The sequence below is a fragment of the Cetorhinus maximus genome, chromosome 7 (assembly GCF_964194155.1).
Source record: "Cetorhinus maximus chromosome 7, sCetMax3.hap1.1, whole genome shotgun sequence".
Classification (NCBI taxonomy): domain Eukaryota; kingdom Metazoa; phylum Chordata; class Chondrichthyes; order Lamniformes; family Cetorhinidae; genus Cetorhinus; species Cetorhinus maximus.
Genome location: NC_135885.1, coordinates 20,122,172 through 20,145,867, shown reverse-complemented (window position 1 = coordinate 20,145,867; position 23,696 = coordinate 20,122,172). Strand labels below are relative to the sequence as shown.

At 45.9% G+C, this 23,696-nt stretch overlaps 2 protein-coding genes across 2 annotated transcripts in view; one reads left to right on the top strand and one right to left on the bottom strand.

Annotated features, from left to right (window-relative positions):
• gabra5 (gamma-aminobutyric acid type A receptor subunit alpha5) overlaps window positions 1–23,696 on the top strand; it is a 92,014-nt gene that overhangs the window by 17,578 nt on the left and 50,740 nt on the right. The window contains exon 5 of the mRNA XM_078546117.1: window positions 22,207–22,289. Within this exon, the coding sequence (XP_078402243.1) occupies window positions 22,207–22,289 (83 nt within the window). The remainder of the gene's footprint in view (window positions 1–22,206; window positions 22,290–23,696) is intronic.
• gabrb3 (gamma-aminobutyric acid type A receptor subunit beta3) overlaps window positions 1–23,696 on the bottom strand; it is a 504,935-nt gene that overhangs the window by 461,110 nt on the left and 20,129 nt on the right. The gene's annotated exons all lie outside the window — the stretch shown is intronic.

Below are 23,696 nucleotides of genomic sequence, written 5' to 3'. Positions count from 1 at the left end.
TACCTTCCTGGCTGGTTATCACGTATCTTCTCTGAAAATACGATTTCATTTCGTCAGATTTGTGTTCTTGTGACCGACAATGAAGAACTTGTTCTCATACTTTGCATAAGACTGGGTCTCGGCTTGTCCAATCTCTAATCTGTCCAGCACATATCGGTGATGAGTCCAGGAAGTTCAATAATAAAACAAGTTGTTGAGGAATTGGAACATCCTCATCGTTAACTTGCATGGGCAAACGACTAAGTGCATCAACGATTTGCAATTTGACTTCTGGGTCTATGAATGAAAGTATATGCTGCCAAGATCAATGTCCATCTTTGTATTCTTGCTGGGGCTATAGAGGGTATAGTCTTGTCTTCACTGAACAATCCCAGCGAGGGCTTGTGGTCTGATATGATAGTAAAATGGTGACCTTGTACGTACTGGTGAAGTTTCTTAACACCAAAGATGATTGACAGGCCTTCTTTTCCTATCTGTGAGTATCCCTTTTCTGCTGTATCGAGTGTTCTTGATACATATCCTATTGGCCGTTCTGATCCATTGTCCATTTGATGGGACAGCACTGCTCCCACTCCATCGGGAGATGCGTCACATATCGACACTAACTCTTTCTTCGGGTCAAAATGTACTAGTAAGGTAGATGGTTGCAGCAACTGTTTCATTTTTGTGAAAGCTTCTTCCTGTAGTGTTTGCCAAGGTCATCATTGGTTTTTCTTGAGCAAGTAATACAGTGGTGCCAGTTCTGTGGACAAGTTAGGCGAGAAACATCCATAGTAATTGATCATCCCCAAGAACGATTTGAGTTCGGATGTATTCTTTAGTGCTGGTGTCTCTCTAATGGCTTTCACTTTTTCCTCAACTGGGTGTAGGCCTTGTGAATTTACCTTGTGACCTAGGTGGGTTACCTCTTTCGCTTGGAATGTGCACTTTTCTTTTTTCAAATGCACTCCCACCTACAAAAAACATTTCAAAACTTCTTCCAAGTTTACCAAATATTCCTTTTCAGTGAGTCCTGTCACCAGAGCGTCATCTAAATAAACTGCAACATGGGGCAGTCCCTGTGGTAAACTTTCCATGGTTCCTTGGAATATGGTGCAAGCTGAAGGTACGCAAAAGGTAAACGGGCACAACCCCTTGTGCGTAATAAAAGTGACAAACTTCCAGGAGACCTTCTCTATTTCCAATTGTTGATAGGCATCACTCATATCAAGCTTCGTGTAGGCAGTTCCACCAGCCAGTTTAGCGGAAAAGCCTTCAATTTTTGGTATGGGGTTTCTGTCCAATTTAGCCACTTTATTAACTGTTAATTTGTAGTCACCACAAATTCGAATGCTTCGGTCAGGTTTGAGAACAGGTACAATTGGTGCTGCCCATTCTGAAAACTGCACTGGCTGTATCACTCCATGTTATTCTAATCTGCCCAGTTCAGTGTCTACCTTTTCCCGCATTGCATAAGGTACTGGTCTTGCCTTCATGAATCTGGGTGTTGCCTCTGGATCTACATGAATTCTTGTTTGTAGCCCCTCAATCTTTCCAAGTTCATCCTTGAAGACTGAGGCATATTTTTATAGTAGCTCTAATAGCCCATTGGTTCTCAGTTGGAAGATTTCAGCCCGTTCCAATTTAATTTCTTTCAGCCAGTTTCATCCAAGGAGACTAGGTCCCTTGTCTGCTACCACCATCAAGGATAATTTCACTGTTTGACCTTCGTAGTGGACTGTGACTTTACATATGGCCTTGACCTGTATGTCTTCTTCCATGTAAGTTTTCAATTTGGCATCAATTTAGCTTAATTTAGTTTACGTTCCCCATGATTCAGGTATTTAAAAGTATGCTCACCTATCACCATAGTGGACACTCCTGTATCCACCCCCATTCTGAACGGCCTCTCATTCACTCTCGTGGTTACATAGGTTCGGTTCTTCCTATCTTTAATTTATACAATGAATAAATATCTGAATCTATTACTTCAGGTTTTTCAACACTGTAGATCTGATTGGGTTCTTGCTTTTGTTTGAAAGTCTGCCTGATTCTATCTTTACAATGCCTCATGAAGTGTCTATTTCAATGACAGAAAAAACATTCAATTTTTTAAAACTGTGATTCATTACAAGGTTGTCTGCTTCCTCCTCTGTTACTATCATGCCGTGTTTTCACTGCTAATTTATCTCTTAATTTGTCTGCTCACGGTGGCTGCTTCCTGCTTCTGAGTAAAGCTTTGCATTTTCACGTTCCTTTTGCCTGAGGCTCCCTGCTCAACATGGAGGACGGTGCCGTTTTGCGCTACCTGTATGGTTTTCGAGTCTCGCACAGCACCTTCCATTGCCAGAGCGATTTCCACTACGTTCTGAAAATCCAAATTTGTTTGACGGTAATCTCTTCTGAGTCACATCGTGATTTATGCCGCACACCAAAAGATTTCTAAACATATCATCGATAGACGTACCAAACTCGCAATATCCTGTTAATTGTTTCAGACTTGCTACATAACAAACAATTGTCTCCCCCGCGGCTCTATTCCTTGAGTTAAATTTGAACCATTGCATCGTCACCGAGAGCTTTGGCTGTAGTGATTACTTATGAGGCTCACTAAATCATCAAAACTTTTTGAATCTGGGGCACTGGGTGCCAACAAATTTTGAATTAATCCATATGTCTTACCCCCACACGTGGATAAGAGGATCACGTGCTTCTTCTCCCCCACAATGTCGATCGCCTGGAGGAAGAACGCGAGGCGTTCAACATAATGAGACCAATCGTCCAAGACTTGATCAAAAGGTTCAACTCTTCCAAATTGCGGCATTCTTTACTTACAATTACCATGTGAGGTACAGCCCGATTTCATTTCTCTCTATTTCCTTCATTCTTTCTTGCTTTTTCTTCTCCTTTTGTGTCTTTTTCTTGCTTTTTTACTCTTGTCGCCATTATTATACATTATTACACATCCAATTACTACACCCTTCATCATTCATAAAATGCTGGGAACACTCAATAGTTCAGGTAGCATCTATGGAGAGAGGTTGCAGGGTAACATTTCATGACGATAGATCATTACCTTTTATTCATGTATGGATGCATTTGCTGCCCACCCCATATTGCCTTGGGAGAGGTAGAAGCTACCTTCTTGAACCACTGCAGTCCATATGGCATAGATACACCCACAGAGCTGTTAGGAAAACTGCTCCAGGATTCTAACCCAGCAACAGTAAAGCAGTGGCTATATATCTCTAAGTCAGGATGGTGTACGGCTTGGAGTGGAACTTGCAGGATGTGGTGTTCCCATGCATCTGCTGCCCTTGTTCTACTAGGTTTATAGAAAATCATGGGTTTGGAATGTGCGATCGAAGGAGGCTTGACGAGTTGCTGTGGTCCATCATGTAGATAGTATAAAACACTGCCACTATGTGTCGGTGGTGGAGGAAGTGAATGTTTAAGGTGGTGGATGGGGTGCTGATCAAGCGGGCTGCTTTGCCCTGGATGGTGTCAAGCTTCTTGAGTGTTGTGGCAGCTGCACTCATCTAGGCAAGCGGGGAGTATTCCATCATACTCCTGACTTGTGCCTTGTAGATGGTGGACAGGCTTTGGGGAGTCAGGAGGTGAGTTACTCATCACAGGATTTCTAGCCTCTGACCTGCTCTTGTGGCCACAGTATTTATATGGCTAGTACAGTTCAGTTTATGGTCAATGGTAACCCCCAGGATATTGATAGTGGGGAATTCAGCAATGGTAATGCCATTGAATGTCAAAGAGCGATGGTTAGATTCTCTCTTGTTGGAGACAGTCATTGCCTGGCACTTGTGTGCCATGTATGTTACTAGCCACTTGTCAGCCCAAGTCTGGATATTGTCCAGGTTTGCTGCATTTGGACATGGTTCCTCTGATACTGAAGCAGTCTGTGAATGGTGTTGAACAGTGTGCAATTATCAGCATACATCCCCACTTCTAACCTTATGATGGAAGGAAGGTCATTGAAGCAGCTCAAGATGGTTTGGGCCTGGGAACTACCCTGAGGAACTCCTGCAGTGTCCTGGAGTTCATGATTGACCTCCAACAACCACAACCATCTTCCTTTGTGCTAGGAAGCAGCTGGAGATATTGGGCCTCGAACACTACCTTGAGGAGCTCCTGTAGTGATATATTGGATCTGAGATGACTGACCTCCAACAACCACAACCATTTTCCTTTGCGCTAGGTATGACTCCATCCAGAAGAGAGTTTTCCCCCTGATTCCCATTGACTTCACTAGGACTCCTCACACAGTCAAATGGTGTCAAGGGCAGTCACTCTCATCTTGCCTCTGGAATTCAGCTCCTTTTGTCCACATTTGGAGCAAGCTGAAATGTGAGCTGGAGCCGTGTGGCCCCAGTGGAACCCAAACTGAGCACCAGTGAGCAGGTTATTGGCAAGTGCCACTTCATAACACTGTCTCCATCACCTCCTACAATTTGGCTGATGATTGAGAGCAAGCTTATGGGGTGGCAATCGGCCAGATTGGATCATTAACCCTGGCTTTCTCTCTCCATAGAATCTTCTTGACTGGCTGAGTGTTCCCACACTTTTCCGGCTTTATTTCAGATTCCTACACCTGCAGCATCTTGGTTTTCGTCTTTCAACAAACAGTCTAGCATTCTGTCCAAAGCCAGTTTCCTGAGCTTTATTTGCAAAAGGACTCAGAGGCAGGACCCAATCTATGGAATTAATAGGACCAAGTGATCTGTAAATTAAACTGTGAACTAAACGTTTTGAGTTATGTCCTATTTCTAACTATTTCAAAGGAAATGTGGCAGCCAACTTGTGCACAGCAAGATTCCACAAACAGCAAAGTGATAATGGACAAAAAAATAATGTGTTTTTACTGATGTTGGTTAACTATTGATCAGCAAACTATTCCCTCTCACTAGAGGATTTTCTAACTTACTTAGGTAGAGTCCATAAAATCCACTATTCCATAAGCTGCCAAGTAGGCATATCTTTTTCAATGTGTCCATGTATGTCAGATAAAGTAATACCTCTGAACACTTTTTTCATACCAGGTCCCTAAGTCACTTGAAAGCTTGAAAAGTTATCTCTGTTTCCTAATTCCGATGATTTCCCACAACATTGTTCCTACTGGCATTGTTCATATGCTGGAATATTAGAACTGGAAGTAGCCTTTTTAGTCAACTTCGATCACACGTGTTGCCACGCAGATTGTTTTACACACTCTGGTGTCTCATGCTGAACAATTGACTTTCTATATTCAGTAATAATTGCCAGTACAAAAGTGAATTGTATATTTTCTTAAATTGTCAAGTGTTTCAGAGACTAAGCAGGATCTAGCAGGTATGCTTAATTGAACAATTATTATTTGAATATCCAAGAGTAGTCCCAGTTTAAATACTTGGTAGCTTAAGCTGCATGTAATCAATCTAAAATCCAATAGGTGGCAGCATTGTCATATAAACGCAAATGGTTCTGTGTCCCATCTTAGTTCAGTTTTCAGGTAATAGTTGATAGGGGATGTGTGACTTCAGCTGGGCGTCCTGGTATTAACCCACATACTTTCAGTATAAAGTTCCTACTTATGATTTTGTAATAAACTTTTGACCTACGTATTTTTTATTATGATATTCAGTATGCATTTTGTTTATTGTCCCTCTTGTATCTTTTAGTTTAAAGTTCCACACTGCAAGTTTAAGTACTGCTTCTGTAAGCTTGAGGTCATCCAAACTCTACTGTCCGTATCCTTACGCCACGTCATATTCACCTCTCACCCCTCTGCTCTTCATCGACATTGGCTCCCAGTTATACAACACCTTGATTTTAAAATTCTCATCCTTGTTTTCAAATCCCTCCCTGGACTTGCCTGTCCCTGTCTCTATAATCACCTCCAGCCCCACAACCTTCCACGATATCTGTGCTCCTCTAAATCTGACCTCTTGAGCATTCCTGATTTTCATCAATGCACCACCGGTGGCCGTGCCTTCAGCTGCCTTGGCCCAAAGCCTTGGAATTTCCTCCCTGTATTTCTCTGCCTTGCTACCTCACTTTTCCTCCTTTAAGATGATCCTTAAAACCTACCCTCCCTGACCCGGCTTTTTGTCATCTACCGTATAACCCCTCATGTCTCTCAGTGTCAAAGTTTGCCCTATGATGCATCTTGGAGTGGTTTATTATCTCAACGGTGCTTTAGAAATAGTTGCTTGGCGGTACAGAACTTGAATGTTGCTCGAGAGACATTTTTGTCTTGCACTCATTAGGACAAATCCAAGAATGCCAAATTTCAAATGATCACAACAATTAAGAGTGCTAATTAGTTGGCATGCCAACTCTGGCCGAGGCATTGCCATGGAGAAAGCTGTACTTGAGTGGTATTTTCCACTAACAGGATGCTGCCATCAGTCCAGAAAGACATTTTGCCTACCACACAATCCAGCAATGTCATGTACGAATTTCAGCGCTGGTACGGTGCCAGCTACATAGGCCATATATCCCAGTGAGTGGCTGATCAAATCAAATACCATGTTCCTTCGCTAATTCGTAACAAACTGTGAACTCAATCAGCCCGGACTGGCAAAAGCCAAAGCAAAACATCTACTGATAGATGTGATTCTGCGATTGGGCAGCACTTGCTGAACACTCCTAATAGCCACACTATAGTAACTAATAGCTACACTAACAGCCACTTTAAGATAATCAGTCAAGTTCGTAACGTGGCACATTTATGCTTGCTCAAAGCAACATACATCCATATGCAGTGACCTGTTCTTTGCAAACAAAAGGAATATGTTCAAACCTTGCACCTTGTTTTGTTAATTACCCAGGAGCTTGGGGAGCTTGTAGTTCCCTGTTGCTATCTCCATGGCAATGCCTTGGCCAATCAGAGTCAACGTGCCAACCAATCTTCTCCTGTAGTATAAATTGTGGTAATTATTTGAAATTTGGAATTTTGGCTTTATAAAGGTAATTATAATTTTTGCTATATTTTTACTGTTAAGTTTCATGCTGTACATTTACTACTAAATTTCAACCATGCTTTTAGTACTATGTCCATCCTATACTATAGTCCTACCCTTTACATGCCAGAGTACTGTGCTCAGCTTTAGTCTCCGTATTTAAGGAAGGATGTGTCTTGGAGGTAGTACAGTGAAGGTTCACTAGATTGATTCCTGTGTTGAGAGGATCGACCTATGATGAGAGACTGAGTAAATTACACCTATCCTCTCTGGAGTTTAGAAGAATGAGAGGTGATCTCATTGAAACGTACAAGATTCTGAAGGGGCTTCACAGGGTAAACACTGGGAGGTTTCCCTTGACTGGGGAATCTAGAACATGGGCATACAGGCTCAGATTAAGGGGTGGATCATTTAGGACTAAGATGAAGAGAAATTTCTTCACTCAGTGTTATGTATCTTTCAAATTCTCTACTCCAGAGAGCTGTGTATGAGCCATCATTGAACATATTTAAGGCTGAGATGGACTGAGATTGTTTTGAGATCTCGGGGAATCAAGGGATATAGAGAATGAGTGGGCAAGTGAAATTGAGGCAAAAGATCAGCCATGATCATATGGGATGGCAGAGCAGGCTCGTGGGGTATTAGTACTCCAGGTGCGTAAAGGGTAGAACTTTACAGGCTAGAACTTGGCACCTACAGTACTAAATGTACAGCATAAAACTTAAGAGTATGGTCTACTCTTGCTCCTATTTCTCTTGCTCTTATGTTCCTGGGTATTTTTAGCAACAACTCGGGCAAAACAGAGAATGTCACCTCCAGTTGAGTCAGCTCTTGCACTGAGATTCTCAGATCCTGAGAGTCATACCTTTTTAATATTTTCTCTATACGTTTTTGAAAAGTTTCAGCTATCTCAGAAAATTGCATTCTGGCCATTATTTCCTGAACAAGAAGGTGGTGAGACCAAGAATAATGGCGTATTTTGTGTTATTTAGATTAGGCGATAGGGGGCGAACATGATGTTTAGAAAAGTGACTGTCCCTTTCTCAGAATTCGGAGGCTTGCGGTCATGGCATTTAACAATGGGATTGTACCCAGTCCTGTGTGTTATTGCTCTAAAAACAGTGTCTTACGTCAGAATCGAGATAACTGCAACACTCTGAAAATGCCACTAGGTGGCAGAATGCATCAATGCATAGCTAGAATGCATCATTAAAAAAAATGTCATTGGCACATAATTTGCTTTTACAGTAACGGTGACACTAATAGTGCTTGCCTTTATTTATTCATAAATGCCACAGCAAATTAAGGCAAGGGCAATGGTGGAGTTAAATGCAGAAACCGAAAAATGCTGTCAGAGCTGTGCCTGTCCCCTGTTAGCTTCACGAAGACAACATCTCATTTTCTCTATTATCTTTGAAATGCATGAAGTTGCTGCTTGTGCACAATGGATACAAGCAAAAGTCACCACAGAAAGTTAAGCATAACAGTTTCCAGCCTAGGTACCCTTTTAATAATGTGCGAAGCATTAATTATTGCCAATCAACCCCTCTGGCCCTGACCAGTAACTGTTACAAGTGTCATTGCTTCACAGTTTAATTGTTGTTGATTTTAAAAATGCCAAATTTATTTTTTTCCTTCACTTTTCTGTATTTTTTTCACTTTTAACTTTCCATCTTTCTTTCCATCCCTCTCTTGTTCCCTTTCTGTACCTGATTTGATATTGAATTCACCCATTCTAACGCACAGTTTCTTTTCGATCCTTGGTAAGGTCTTGATTAATTGCTTGCACTCTTCAATCAGATCCCAGGTGCCCGTTTTCCCTCACTACGTCATTATCAGCTCACCCTTCCAACAATCTGCCAGGCCAAAAATTAAATTGAAATGTGCGGGAGCAAGTTGGAAATATATCGTCGTTCCTTTACTGTGGCTGGGTCAAAATCCTGGAACTCCCTTCCTTCCTTCCTAACAGCACTGTGGATGTACCTACACCACATGGGCTGCAGCGGTTCAAGAAGGCATCTCACCACCACCTTCTCAAGGGCAACTCGGGATGGGCAATAAATGCTGGCCCAGCCAGTGAAGCCCACACCCCATGGGTGAATTTTTAATTAAAAGTTAAATTATTGGTAGATGCCGTTAGATTCATTCCTAAAGCAAAGTATGGCCCAAGGTAATTAAAACTATCTGAATCTAAAAATCGGTTAACCTTTCATAAAATACCTGGGGGATAAAAAGTACCTGCGCGTTTCAGATCAAGATTGTAAGTTAGAGTGCGAGAAATATGTGTTATTTTTATTATTCTTCAAAGCAAAAGAAAATCTAATTTTATCAGACTGCAGCAATACAGGCAGGTACAAAATTCTAGTTTCTCAGTTCCATTGAAATAATCCAAACCCTTTTGAACCTGTCATTATAGCTATAATCCTCCATTCTTGTAAAGAGGGAACTTCAAGGCTTACTAGAAGGTTCCTTAAAAAGAACTTGATGATTTTTATGTGAGCAACTAGATCAAGCAGATAAGAATCACAGGTAACATTATACAGTAGCGGGTCAGTGGCAGGCTGAAGCCTGTGACTTAGAAGGTTAATGACCACATTTGAAGACATTTAGCTACATTAAGGAATAATCTCATAATCGGATAAGTAAATCTTAATATGGGGATTGCAAAGATCTAACGTAATATGTGGGAGATGGAGAGGGTGATCGTACTTGTGCTGTGTATGAAATGTGTGCATGCCTGAAATGTTACTGTCTTGAAGGTTTGTTTAAATAGCAGTAAACCATTGCACAGTAAATGAAGCATCACTCTTATATGGAATATTTAGCAACATTCTAAAACATGGTCAACTTTTTATGAGATAAGAAGTACATGAAATACTGAAAACCTAGGAATACTATGTATATTTTTTGCATTGGTCAAATTGAACATTATGCAGAGAATTGATAAAGCTGGTTCAGGCTGTCCTATGGTATAGACTTCAAATATCAGGAGACATGAGAGAAGATTTGGAATAAGAAGGGAAGGCATGAGGAATTTTTTCATCTAAAGGGCACTAGAGTTAAGAAATACTAGCAGCGAAGTTTATTGAAGTGACAGTACAGGCTGAAGACAGAGTTGGATGCCTTTCTGGAGAGAGTAGGGATTGAGATACATGAAAGGTTGGTTGTCTATGGAAAAAGAACTATCTTATTTGGATATTTTCCTGTTCCTGGTTTTTTTTTAATGGTCTTTTCATTAGATGTATGTAAGATCACTCTTCAAGGCATGAATACATTTGACACTGTTGTCATTAGCAGTCTTGTTACGCATCTTTTCACTGTTACGTAACTGTTACCTAGTGCCAAAATACAGAATGCTGGGTACCTTAAAGGAATTATAAGAAACTGAATGAGTGAAGTAGTTTAAAATGACTTCAGAACTGTACCAGCAAAGATGTTTATATCCAACTTAGAAGTTTAGATGGGAACCTAAAAACACAGGGCCAGGAGTTGGCCGTTCAGCCTCTCAAGCCTGTTTTACCAATTAGATCAATGGCTGAACCTACCTTAATTCCATTGACCTATCTTTGATTCATGTGCCTTGATAGCCTTAATGCGTAAAAATCTAGAGATTGCAGTCTGGAAAATTCCAATTGACCCACCATCGACAACCTTTTGGAGGAGAGAATTCCAGATTTTCACCACCCTTTGTGTGGAAAAAGTGCCTTCAGGTTTCGCTGCAGCAGGGCTCTGCTCTGACTTTATGATTGTGCTCCCTTGTTCTGCATACCCAACCAGGGAAATAATTCCTCTTTAACTACCTTTATTGAAGCACTTTATCATTCTATCAGATCATTCCTCAAGCTTCTAAAGTCAAGGGAATACAAGTTTTTGCAACCTGTCCTCATAATTGAACCCTTTAAAGCCATTTTTATATTACAATGCTGCTCCTCCAATGCCCCAAAATCTACTGCTCAGTTAGCTGGACATCAGAATCTTTCTCCTCAGATTCTGCTTCTCTCTTGCTTTAAAATCCTGGCATGATGAGGAGTTCTTAGAACATGTTTCCAATCTCCCCCCCCGAGTCCAGCCCCTGAGAATTCCCCCTGATGACAGGTCATCGAACGGAAGCATTAAGCACAAATGCTTGATCCTGAATGGCTGAGTATTTCCAGCATTTTCTGTTTTTATTCCTGGGGCTTTCCTCCCAGCCTCTGGGCTACGCAATATTCCTCCACCCTGCCTGTGGAGGGTCAACAGGGACCAAGCAGCTCACCTGGACTATTTACATCAGGCCTGAGGCCCATTGCGAATTAGGAGCAGGAGTAGGTCACTTGGTCCCTCCAGCTTGCTCTGCCATTCAATAAGATCATGGCTGATCTGATAGTGACTTCAATTGCACATTCCCGCCTACCCTGATAACCTTTCACCCCCTTGCTTATCAAGAATCTATCTCCCTCTACCTTAAAAATATTCAAAGACTCTGTTTCTGGCACCTTTTGGGGAAGAGAGTTCCAAAGACTCACGACCCTCAAAGAAAAAAATTCTCCTCATCTCTGAGTTAAACGGGCAACCCTTTATTTTTAAATCGGCAAATTTAGCAGCCATGCCTTCGCCCAAGTCATTTCAATGAATTGTAAAAAGTTGAGGCCCCAGTACTGGTCCCTGTGGCAAACCACTCGTTACATCCAACCATCTCCCCTTGATGTTCAATGGCATTACCATCACTAAATCCCCCACTATCAACATCCTGGAGGGTTACCATTGACCAGAAACTGAGCAGGACTAGCCATATAAGTACTGTGGTTACAAGAGTAGGTCAGGGGCTAGGAATCCTGCGACAAGTAACTCACCACCTGACTCCTCAAAGCCTGCCCACCATCTACAATGCACAAGTCAGGAGGGAGATGGAATACTCTCCACTTGTGGATGAGTGCAGCTCCCACAACACCGAAGAAGCTTGACACCGTCCAGGACAAAGCAGCCTGCTTGATTGGTACCACATCAACAAACATTCACTGCCCCCACCACCAACACACAAGAGCAGCAGTGTGTACCATCTATAAGATGCACTGCAGGAATTCACCAAGGCTCCTTAGACAGCACCTTCCAAACCCATGACCACCACCATCTAGAAGGACAAGGGCAGCAGATAGATGGGAACACCATCATCTGGAAATTCCCCTCCAAGTCACTCACCATCCTGACTTGGAAATATATCGCTGTTCCTTCACTGTCGCTGGGTCAAAATCCTGGAACTCCCTTCCCTAACAGCACTGTGGGTGTACCCACACCACATGGACTGCAGCGGTTCAAGAAGGCAGCTCACCACCACCTTCTCAAGGGCAAATAGGGATGGGCAATAAATGCTGGCCCAGCCAGCGAAGCCCACATCCCGTGAATGAATTTTTTTTAAAAATCCTGCCAACTATGTAGTTGCATGTGAGAACACTGAGGGGAGAAAGAGACTGTGCCACAGAGGGATCAGGGGGGTGCAGGCCATAGAAAAATCACTGGGAGAGAGTGAGCCATGCAAAGCTCAGGGACGCTAAGAAATCTAGTAGAAGTGCAAATATTCAAAATGCACAGATTGCGTGCTAATAAGCTCTACAAACTGTACATCCACAGGTGTGGTTGGAAACTATTCTTCGGTAAGATATGCTCGGGGCCCCCGAGAATTCTCGATTTGCATACAACCCCGGTACTTACACGGGAAGTTTAAACTTCCGTTTGCCTGTTTTATCCTACCTGGATTGCTCTGAGAGACTTGGGCGGTTTCTGCTATACTTACCCGGGTTTTTACGTGGATTTACTGAGTTACACTGGTTTTATACCTGCTATGAAAACCTCTAAGTAAACCAGCTTACTCCAGCACTCACAACAATGTTCACCTGTGCACACCCCCCCACCTTCTCTCCCGCCCGTCCCCCCACACCAACCACCCACTTCCCATGACAACGTTCATCCCCTCTGGACAGTTCTCGCCATCTCATAGGTGGTCAATGTAAGTGTTTTCAGTTTGATATCAACACAAAATGGGTTATTACATTTCAGATATCAAGATGCCCAAATTGAACTTGGATGAGTGATGTGAACTACCTACAGAGAGGTAGTTCCACATCACTGGAAAAGAGACATGCTGCCAAAACTTTTCATCTTGTACTCATCAGGACAGATGCAAGAATGCCAAAATTCAAATGGAACAATAATTTATACTGCATGAGAAAAAGGGTGCTGATTGGTTGGCAAGTTGGCTCAGATTGGTTGAGACATTGGCCATGGCAAATGCACCAGGGAGCGATTGTCCCCCATGATTTTGTTTATTCAAAAATGGTACAATATTTGGATATATTCCTTTTGCCTGCAGAGGACATGAATAGATGTAGCTTCTAGCAAGCATAAGTAAGCTACATTGTGAGCCTGACTAATAAATCTTAAATTGGCTATTAGTGTATTTCTTAGCGCACACTGCATTATTCAGCAAGTGCTGCCCAATAGTGGAATTGAATATAATGTTAAACATTATGTTCTGAGTTTTGAAAGCACAGATTTGTGGAGTCAGTACTCTGCCTATTGTGCACAGCCAAAGGGATGTGCTGTTTGATATGATCTGCCAGTTGTTGGGACATTTGGCCTATGCACCTGGCATCACACCAGCACTGAAATTCATATACACATTGGGCAGGGTTTTACTGTCAGTGAGCGGGGGCGGGGCCCGCTTGCCGATGCGTAAGATGACGCGGGATGATATCAGGCAGAACCCCTGACGTCACCGCGCCCCATTTAAATTTTCAGGAAGGCGGGGGCTCAGCAAAATCACCTGCGGGCCCGCCGACCTGTCAATGGCCAATTGAGGCCATTAACAGGACCATTTAACCCATTAAAGGACCTGCCCGTCCAACCTTAAGGTTGGTGGGCAGGCCAGGTGCCCCGGCGGGGAACAGAAAATACATGAAACCTCATCCAGCGGCGGGATGAGGTTTCATGTAGGTTTTAAAAATTGTAATAAAGTTGTTATGGAAATTATGAACATGTCCCAACTCATGTGACGGGGACATGTAAGGGATTTTTTTTTTCCTCTATTTTTAATATTTTTAAAAGTCGAGGCGATCTCCCTGAGGCTGCACTTAGCCTCAGGAGAGATGAGTGCGCTCTTTTGTGCTCATGCGCGATAGAGCGCACTCTTGTTTTTAGGGATTTCCCCCCCCCCCCGCCCGCACAGGGAGCGCATAGCGCTTCCTGGCGGACGTCACGCTGGGCGGGCCTTAATTGGCCCGCCCACGTAAAATGGCGGCGTGGCCCCGATCGCTGGCGGCGATTGGGTCCGCACCCGCCCACAATTGGGTCACTTCCGCCTGCGCGATGAACGGAAAATTTGGCCCATTAATCATCTGTGTGGTAGGCAGAGAATGTCTTTTTGGCTTGACTGCAGCAACCTGTTAGTGGAAAGCGCCACTTGCGTTGCCAGTGGGTAGAAGCAGCATGAAACGGTTAGCTTCACCTGTCGTTTAAACTCTTGAGATACTTTTTCATGTTGATTAGTGAGATGTTGTTTCCCCTGGTTGGGGAATCTAGAAAAAAGGGGGCACTGTTTCAGGATAAGGGGCCAGTCATTTTGGAATGAGATGAAGAGAAATTTCTTCCCTCAAAGCATTGTGAATCCCAGAGGGTTGTGGATGTGCCTTCAGTGAATAGGTTTAAGGCTGAGATAGACAGGTTTTGGCCTCTGAAGGAATGAAGGGATGTGGGGAGCAGGCAGGAAAGTGGGGTAGGGGAGCAGGCAGGAAAGTGGGGTAGAAGCCCAAGATCAGCCATGATCATATTGAATGGCAGAGCAGGATCAATGGATTGTGTGATCTTCTGCTCCTATTTCCTATATTCCTACGTTCTTATTCCCAAGTTTCTTTAAACCTATCTTCAAAATGGCAAACATAAAATCTGCAATAAATCTAGGCAATCAGGGCAGGGTTTTAAAAAAATTTGCTCTTCAATGTTTGCTTTCAAAATGTTGAAGTAGTAATTAAATGCAGTTTGATTTAATACAGCTGAAAATGGATTTTCACAAAGAATAAGTAATTTACATCACAATGTCAACCTGGGAATAAGCTGATTTGAAATGACTGATCATAGCTTTTAAAACGTAAATAGAGCCTTCCGCTATTTATATTGCGGCGACAGTCGTCAGTTTCTTAGGGTAGTGTTTTCTGCTTGTCGGGCGGACGCCCACCTGACCCGAACATGATGCGCAGTAACGTCAGGCGAGCGTCCCGGTGTCATCGTGCACTCGCGTGATATTTCGGTCGGCGGGCAGGTGCACTCGGGAGTCAGCAGTGTGACAATTAACAGGTCGATTAAATCCATTCACGTACCAATTAAATTAAATTGTTTGCTGCCCGCCCAACCTTACAGTTGGCGGGCGGGCGAAAAGGCCAACTGGATTTTTTTTTTAGGAAACCTCATCCACGGTCGGGATGAGGTCTCCAACAGCAATTTAAAAAAAATACAGTAAAAATGTTGACGTTTCGTTCATAACATGACCCTGCTCATGGGAGTCACACGAGGGGACGTGTGTTTTAACATTTTAAAATTCTTTTATTTTTCATTTTTAAAAAATTCCTCAGCTCCCTGAGGCAGCTCCCTGTTCCTCAAGGGGGGGCTTTCATTGTGCGCAGTCAGGCGCGTGCGAGAAGGTGTGCGCTGGCCCTCCTCCCACCCTCTGCCTCAGCAGCGCTGAGGTTCACAGCCCGCGTTTAATGCTGGCTAGCCATGAATTGGCCAGATCGTGTGAAACCACTGTCGGGGTCCGCTCACCCCCTGCCCAGCCCGCCCAACGTGGGCAAAATCCTGGCCTGAGTGAATTAAGGAACAATTCAAATGCGTCGAAAACGCACATATTATCGTGTCTCTGTGCCCAAAATGACCACTTTAATTTTTTTTGGTCAATTAGCAGAGACTTCCATTGGCGATTATTTCGTCCTGTGGTCATGGTCGGTTTTGTGGGTAACGCATCATCCGACAGCATGACCTTTTCTGAATCCACAACAAAAATTCGAGTTGCACCAAATGTAATTTGCGCTTATAATTCTTTTGCACTGATGATGCTGATTTGCATCGGGTTGGAGCGGGGAGGGGGTGGGGAGGGGACTGGGGATGAAAGCAATGCAACGAGTGGAAACTCCAGGCCAGAATATTCAGTAGTAGATTATTTGATCCCACAATTGAAGAGAGAATGGACCATAAATTTGAGCGAGACAATGTCCCCCAACCCATACTCTCTGCCATTGCAGTTCCCCTGCTGGGAGCGCAGGATCTTATTCTGATCTTATCCGTGGGGCAGGATTTTCCGATCATCGGGCAGGCCTGGGAGTGGCCGGGAAACGGTCCACCGCCCGCGATCGGCCCCTGACCGCGATTTCATGCTGTCTGGCCAATTACGGCCAGCAAACGTGAAACGCGCGCTGAGAACCTTAGCGCTGCCAGGATGGTGGGGTGGGGTAGGGGAGGAGCAGGAGGAGTGCTAGCGCAGAATGCTGCACATGCACGGGGGAGCACGTGCTGAAAGCTCCCTGAAGGCCGGGAGCTGCCTCAGCAAACCGAAGATCTGTAGAAACAGAAATAAAGATGTTAAAAATGAGAGGAACTTGTCCCCACATATGACTCAGTCACATAAACGCGGACATATTGGGCAGAATCTTCTGGATGGCGGGGTGGGAGGCAGTGTGGGAGCGGGCACTGGCCTGCTCACGATCGGGTTCGCGCCGCCATTTTACGTGGGCGGGCCAATTAAGGCCCGTCCAGCGTACTTCACGACTCCTAGTGCCTAGTGGGAGTGGGCGGGCGCGCTCAGCCCAAGTCCAATGCGACCTGGGGGCTTGTATAAACGAAGCCCTGGCAGCCTTGGAAAGGCTCCTCACAATGGCTGGGCAAAGGGTTCTGCAAAGGGGCAATGTCCAGAGGGCAGGCCATCGGGACAGGCCAGGCCGGAGGGTGGGCCATCGGGGCAGGCCAGGCCGGAGGGTGGGCCATCGGGGTAGGCCAGGCCGGAGGTAGGGCCATCGGGGCAGGCCGGGCCGGAGGGTAGGCCATCGGGGCAGGCAAGGCCGGAGGGTAGGCCATCGGGGCAGGCCAGGCCAGAGGGTAGGCCATCGGGGCAGGCCAGGCCAGAGGGTAGGCCATCGGAGCAGGCCAGGCCAGAGGGTAGGCCATCAGGGCAGGCCAGGCTGGAGGATAGGGTGGGGGCCAGTGTGCCCCCCATTTTTCCGATGGCTGCCTTGCTGCCCTCCTTGAGGAGGTGGCAGCACGGTGGGAGGTGCTGGTCCCCCAGGATGGGAGGAGGAGGCCCCCCCCAACATGATGAAACGTGCCTGGGAGGAGGTGGCGGAGGTGGTGAGCTCCCATGACCTGGTGCGGTGCACCTGGATCCAGTGTCATAAGCGCTTCAATGACTTGTTGCGCTCTGGAAGGGTGAGGACAATGTTGACATTGGTCACTTAACCCAGCAGGTCGGCTTTCCCCCCACTGCTGTCCCCACCCCCCAAGTCTGAGTGTAGAGACTGCATTGAATCATTGACACCATGTGTCCTTTGCTGGGTGGCCAGCAGATATTGCCCATGCCGAGGTCATTCTGAGGCGGTAGTGAAGATGGGTTCTGCCCCCGCAGCATGTGTTACACTGAGACTCACATGAATGTTTTGGGGGCAACCTGGAGGAGCTGTACCTAGGCGCTGTGCTGGAACTGCAGGACATGTCAAAGTCAGGATGATGAGATGCTGGGAGGGGAGCTTCAAGGTGGCATAACAACAAACCATCTGCTGTCCTCTGCGCTCCACGTGCTTGTGCCTCCTTGCTATGGAAGGATATACCGCGTGGTGCCTAATGTGAAGTAGGCAGCATGTGGCCAAGGCGGGGTGGGGAGCAGGCCTAGCATCTTTGTGTGAGTGTTCAGCAGCAGCAGGGTGAGGAGGCACTGGAGCCCTGATATCTCCCACTCTGGTTGGGGTGGGCCGTGCACGAACAGAGTCCATGTACAATTTGCACTAATCAATGCTCTTCTCTCATTTTCAGGAGGAGAATGCTCATAACGCGGCAGAGCGGGAGAGGACTGGCGGCGGCCAGGCACAGTTAGCCATTCTCAGCCGGTTTGAGCAAGAGGACCTGGATTTGGAGAGGCGCCATGTGCCCAGGTCCACTGGTGTCGGTGAGGCTGGGGTGCCACGGCCAGGTATGTATGGCCAACAGTGAGGTCAGCCCTGTTCTCCCAACAGCCCTGGCAGTGCTGAATATTGTGATTTAATTTTCCAACATGGTTTGACCATTGCTTATGAAAGGATAAGCGCAGAATGATCAGGGGGACATGGATGCACTTTGTCATTGTCTCCACGTTAACTGATCCACTGTCCTTGTTCTTCCTTTCAGCATCAGCGGAGCAGGGCCGGGAGGAGGAGCAGCAGAGGCCCCCTCTCACACCTGAGGGCCCTGAAGTCTCACCAGTGTCACACCATCTCTGCCAGGCAGGCACCAGCACAGATACTAGCACCTCGGTGGGAATTAGAACATCGGCTAGTGTCCTGGGGCACAGTGGTGAGGGCACTTCACAATCGCTGGAGGAGCTGGCAGAGACAGAGAGTGCCCCATGGCGCCAGCAGTCGGAGGACTGCAGGGGACCAGGCACACGCTCAGTCGGTGCCTGATGATGTGCCTCTGGAGTCATCCGCGACGCAGCAGCTGCAGGAAATGTGGCCGGGTGTGTGGGAGCATCTGGGGGAGATACATGAGGCTAAGCTTGGCTTGGTGTCTATGGTGGAGGAGTCTTCGCGGACGATCGCCAAGGCAATGAGCCACATGTCCAAGCGCCATGCGTCCTCCATGGAGAGAGTGGCGACTCTCGTGGAGAGGCTCCTCTAGGAGACCTGTCAGGTCTTCCTGGGGATGCGCTCTGACCAGCAAGCACTCACATCGGCATTGACCTCAGCTGGTCAGTGCCAGTGTGGGAGATGGCGTGGACACCAAGTTTCCCAGCTTGGTGCCCATCCATCTACGGTGAGCAGGGAGGTCTGAAGCAAACTCACGTCGGCGCAGCAGCTGCCTGTCGTCTCTGCGGGCACCTCTCAGGGCGCTCCGGATGAGGGCGGCAGCTCCTCCACCCCTCTCCCAGTGACCGTTGCATCCAGTGAGGCTGCGACGACTGGGGAGATTCCAGCTGTGGAACTGGCAGCTCCCTCCCAGGCGGGGCCAGCACAGGCTCCACAGGCCAGAGGACGACTGCCAAGGTCATTGAGGCCAACAGGACAGCAGAGTCAGCAGGCTGTCTCAGATACCACTCCCAGCGAGGGGGCAGCACCAAGACGTAGCACCTGGAAACGGAAGCATAAGGCACCTTAGGCACAGCACGGGTTTATCACTGGTGCTTTTGTGTTGGCCCGAGATGAGGATTTTATCTTTTGCTTTGAATTGGAACACCCTTATCATTTTGTTTCATTAAATTTCTTTGCTTGTGATATTAGATTCAGACATGTGACCATGGCTAAGGGTGCCTCTTTTCTTCTGCATGTGTATGGCTTCCAAAAATGTTAGGAGTGCTTTGTGAGACGTTCAGCTTTATCAACAAGGCTCTGAGTTACTGTTCCTAACTTGGAAGATTTGGCACTAAGGTATCGAGTATGGAGCCTACAGCCCAGGCTTGTCCTGGAGGTCCATCTGTGGTGTGCTAGCTGAAGGTTCATTGGATTAAAGCCTCCCGGATGTCACAGCCTCCCTGGAGTATGCCCGAGTCAGTGTCTACCCCCTCAGCATTTCCCTATGCGTGCTCATCCTTTGACTCACTGCTGGACTCATCGTGTGCAGCCGCATCCACTGCGTCGACATCTTCATCGTCCACAGAGTCCCCCCTTTCCAGTGCAAGATTGTGCAGAGCGCAGCATGCACCCACTATCACCGAGACACGATCTGGGGGGTACTGGAGTGCCCCCTGAGCGGTCCAGGCATCGGAAGCGCATCTTGAGAAGACCGATGGTTCTCTCCACCACAGCCCTTGTGCAGGTGTGGCTCCTATTGTCCCGCTGCTCAGCTTCTGTTCTTGTATGGCGGAGAGGCATCATGAGCCACCTTCTGAGGGGATAGCCCTTGTCACCCAGCAGCCATCCATCCAGCTGGGCTGGAGCACTGAAGACCCCCGGCACCTGGGAGTGTGTGAGAATGTAGGCGTCATGGGAGCTGCCTGGGTACCTTGCGCAGTCTTGTAGAATCTGCATCCTGTGATCACACACTATCTGCACGTTCATGGAGTGGAAGCCCTTCCTGTTGACGAAGGCACTGGGCTCACCTGCTGGTGCCTTGATGGCCACATGTGTACAGTCTATTCCACCCTGGACACGGGGCAAGCCAGCAATGGCCGCGAAGCCTCTGGCTCGCTCTGTCTGGCTTGCCTGGTCCCAACGGAAGTGGATGAGGGTCAATGCCTGCCTGAACAGAGCGTCTGCAACCTGCTTGACACAAGTGTGGACAGCTGATTGGGAGACAGCACAAAGATCACCCACTGACCCCTGAAGGAGCCACAGGCAGAGAATTTGAGGGCAGCTATGACCTTTAGAGCCACTGGCATGGGGTGTCCACCCACACAGTGGAGATCTCAGGCCCAATCATCTGACAGATATAGGTGACTGTCTCCCTGAGAGACGGAGCCTCCTTCGGCACTGCACCTCAGACATATTGAGGTAGCTGTTTCGCTGCCTGTATACCCTGGCAGCAGGGTAGTGGCGTTTTCTGTGGCCCCTTCCACCTTGGACCACCTCTTGGCCCTGCGCCCCTTGTGCCTGCACCTGTCCTCCCAAAGGTGGCTCCCCTGGAGGCTGATTGTCCACTCCTGGCCTCCTCCCCCTTCTAGCCCTCCCTTCCTCCTCAGAGGAGGTGCCTCCAGTGGAGAGTTCAGCTCCCATTCCCAGGCTAAGGGAAGGCTTCCTGAAACCTGCAGGTCCAAAAAAGATTCCTCACTGCAGAGTGCTGACCTGAAGGTTAAGAGTCCAGACAAAGCAGTTGAAGTATTGCAGATCACACTGGCAAATATCAGTAACTTTGAAAAATCAATAGTTGAGAGAGCACACTCGCGACCTCAGTGAGCCCTCTTATCCCGCCCGTGGATGAGGTTTATACAAATGTGTGACCTGCCTGTGCGCCAACCGGAAGATTGCACAGGCGCCAAAAAATCTGCGCCGATTGGTGAGTCAAGGGCCTTAAGTGGCCCGTTAATTAATGGCGGGTACGCATCGGAGATCATCGCGCGCGCGTCCAACAAAATATCGTGATGGAGCGTGGTGACATTGGGGCACTCGCCCGATGTCACCGCGCGTCATTTTACTCCTATACCTGTGGGGCCCGCCCCCGCATGCCAAAGGGAAAATTCTGCCCATTATAAATGATGTCTAAAAATGTTAACTTTTTTTTTTAGTTACTGTTGAAAACCTCATCCCGCCCATGGATGAGGTTTCATAAAAAATCCAAAGGCCACCTAGACAATTCGCCCACCCGCCAACCATAAGGTTGGACGGGCAGTGAAAAATTGCTTTTAATTACTTGATTAAGGGCCTTAATAGGCCTCTTAATTGTTGACGGGTGCGTTGCTGACTCTCGCGCGCGCCTGCCAACTGAAATATCACGCAAGTGCGTGATGACATTGTGATGCTCGCCCGATGCCGTTGCGCACTATTTTACGCCCGAACAGGTTGAGCACACGCCCGCCCGTGGAAGATAAATCCTGCCCCATATTTCTTTTATCAACCTGATTTGTTAACTCACTTGTAAAAGGTCATATTTATTCACCACAGAGAGAAGTAGATTTGAAACACACAATGGTGAACATAAAAACGAAATCAGTTTTGCTTATGAATACATCTGAAGTGGCTAATCTGGAAAGCAATAATGAATGACCCAATAAATTTGATGCTGATAAAGGGAATCTTCAGTTAATTAAAGCATTTGATTCTCATTTTAATTTTTGCTCGCTCCCCTAACTCATTTTAAAATCTCATTTATCAGTCATCACAGCCTACATAATTAAAAAAAAATCTACAAAACTTTGGTAGAACAACATATTAATTTGAAATGACTATATTAACCATGTTAGTTTATATTGGATATTGGCTAGAAGGTCATTTAATCAGGAAAAGTTGAGTCCCAATTAATGCTGGGGATTTATGATTCAGCGACTTACATTATCAATCACTACCTTCATCAAGTGACTGCAAGAAATCTCTGGAACAGCTGGAACATTATTGGGCTTGTATGTTCTGTTTTACAGGTTAACCATTTCTGCTGAATGCCCTATGCAACTAGAAGACTTTCCTATGGATGTTCATGCTTGCCCCCTTAAATTTGGAAGCTGTAAGTGCATTTGAAATTGTAACTGAAAACTAAACTGAATAAAATGATCTAGCATCAGAAGTAGGCCGGCAATTGCTTTACACGGGGTTGTAAATGGCAGGAGGTCTATAGCTTCATGACCCAAAAATAGAGAAAAGCCATCCTCCTTATGCCGTTTGTCCCATTTGTTTTCATTTTCATTCATCACCAGCTGAGCGACTCCACCCAAAGAGGGTCAAGAACCTCATTATGTCCAGTTTAAAAGTAAGTTGCATTGGTAAATGTTCATTGCTACATTTCTGGTAGCACCTTTTCTTTTAATTGACAAGCCTAGCTGAATTGGATAGATGAGATAAGTCAACAAGTGAAGAACCTAGGATAGAAATCCATCTGTAACTGGATCCATGCCATTTGGTGAAGTTAAAACTAAGACAGTAGCTTTCTTTGCTGGAAGGAATTTATTGACTTAGTTCAAAGTTAATGCTACAGCAACACACCAGTGTCCCAGCTATCACCATTTATAGGTAGACAAATACCCATCACCTATTTGACAATGTGATTGCCATTAAACCTTAACAATGTAATTAATAGGACATCGACATGTCTTGGGAGGCGTCACAAAGAGCGAATCAATCTTCTTTCTACACAACACCTGATATTTATTTCCACTGACTACAATGGAAAGGAATATGTATAACAAGGCGGCTGATCCAAGCTTTGTGGCTTCTCCTGAGAGAAATTTCCACCCCTTTTGTTTTTAACTACTTATGATGTCCCAAAATGCTCCACATCCAACAAATTACTTTGAGTCTGTTTTTTTTGGGAGCCACAGAAGGAGGCCATTTCCCCCATCCAGTGTGTGTCAGAAAGGAAATTGACTCTGGGTAAATGTGGCAGCCAAAAGCAAAGTATCACAAAGAAATCTAGTTTGTACATTTTGAGGCCCTCACGCAAGGTGCCACACAGCTAAATAAATCATTTTTGTAGTATGGTCAGTGATATATATTCAATCACAACTGCAGATTTATGCTCAATAAAGTCCCACAAAAAGCAAAAGAGAAATGATCAACTAATCAGTCTTGGTGGTGTTGGTTGAGGAATGAATATTAGTCAAGAATTCAGGAGAATCCTACTTTTCTTTGTAAAAGTGTTAATTAAAAAACCCCCCCATGCCGAGCAAGAATGAGGCTTGGGAAACTTCTCTTCTCCAGGGCCTCTTGCACTCCCCGCATTCCTGATCCCTGTTGAAACGCTGACATACTCCTGCCTGGTGCAGTCCAAAAGCTCAATTGGATTTTATTATTAGGAGAAATCTAGATGATGTTCAGAAGAATGAAATTTAGTCATCTGTAGCTTGCTAGAAAAGTGAAGACTAAGGGAGATCTGCAGCTTTGACCATGTCTGAAAAGAATGAGTTAGGTAGCGCGC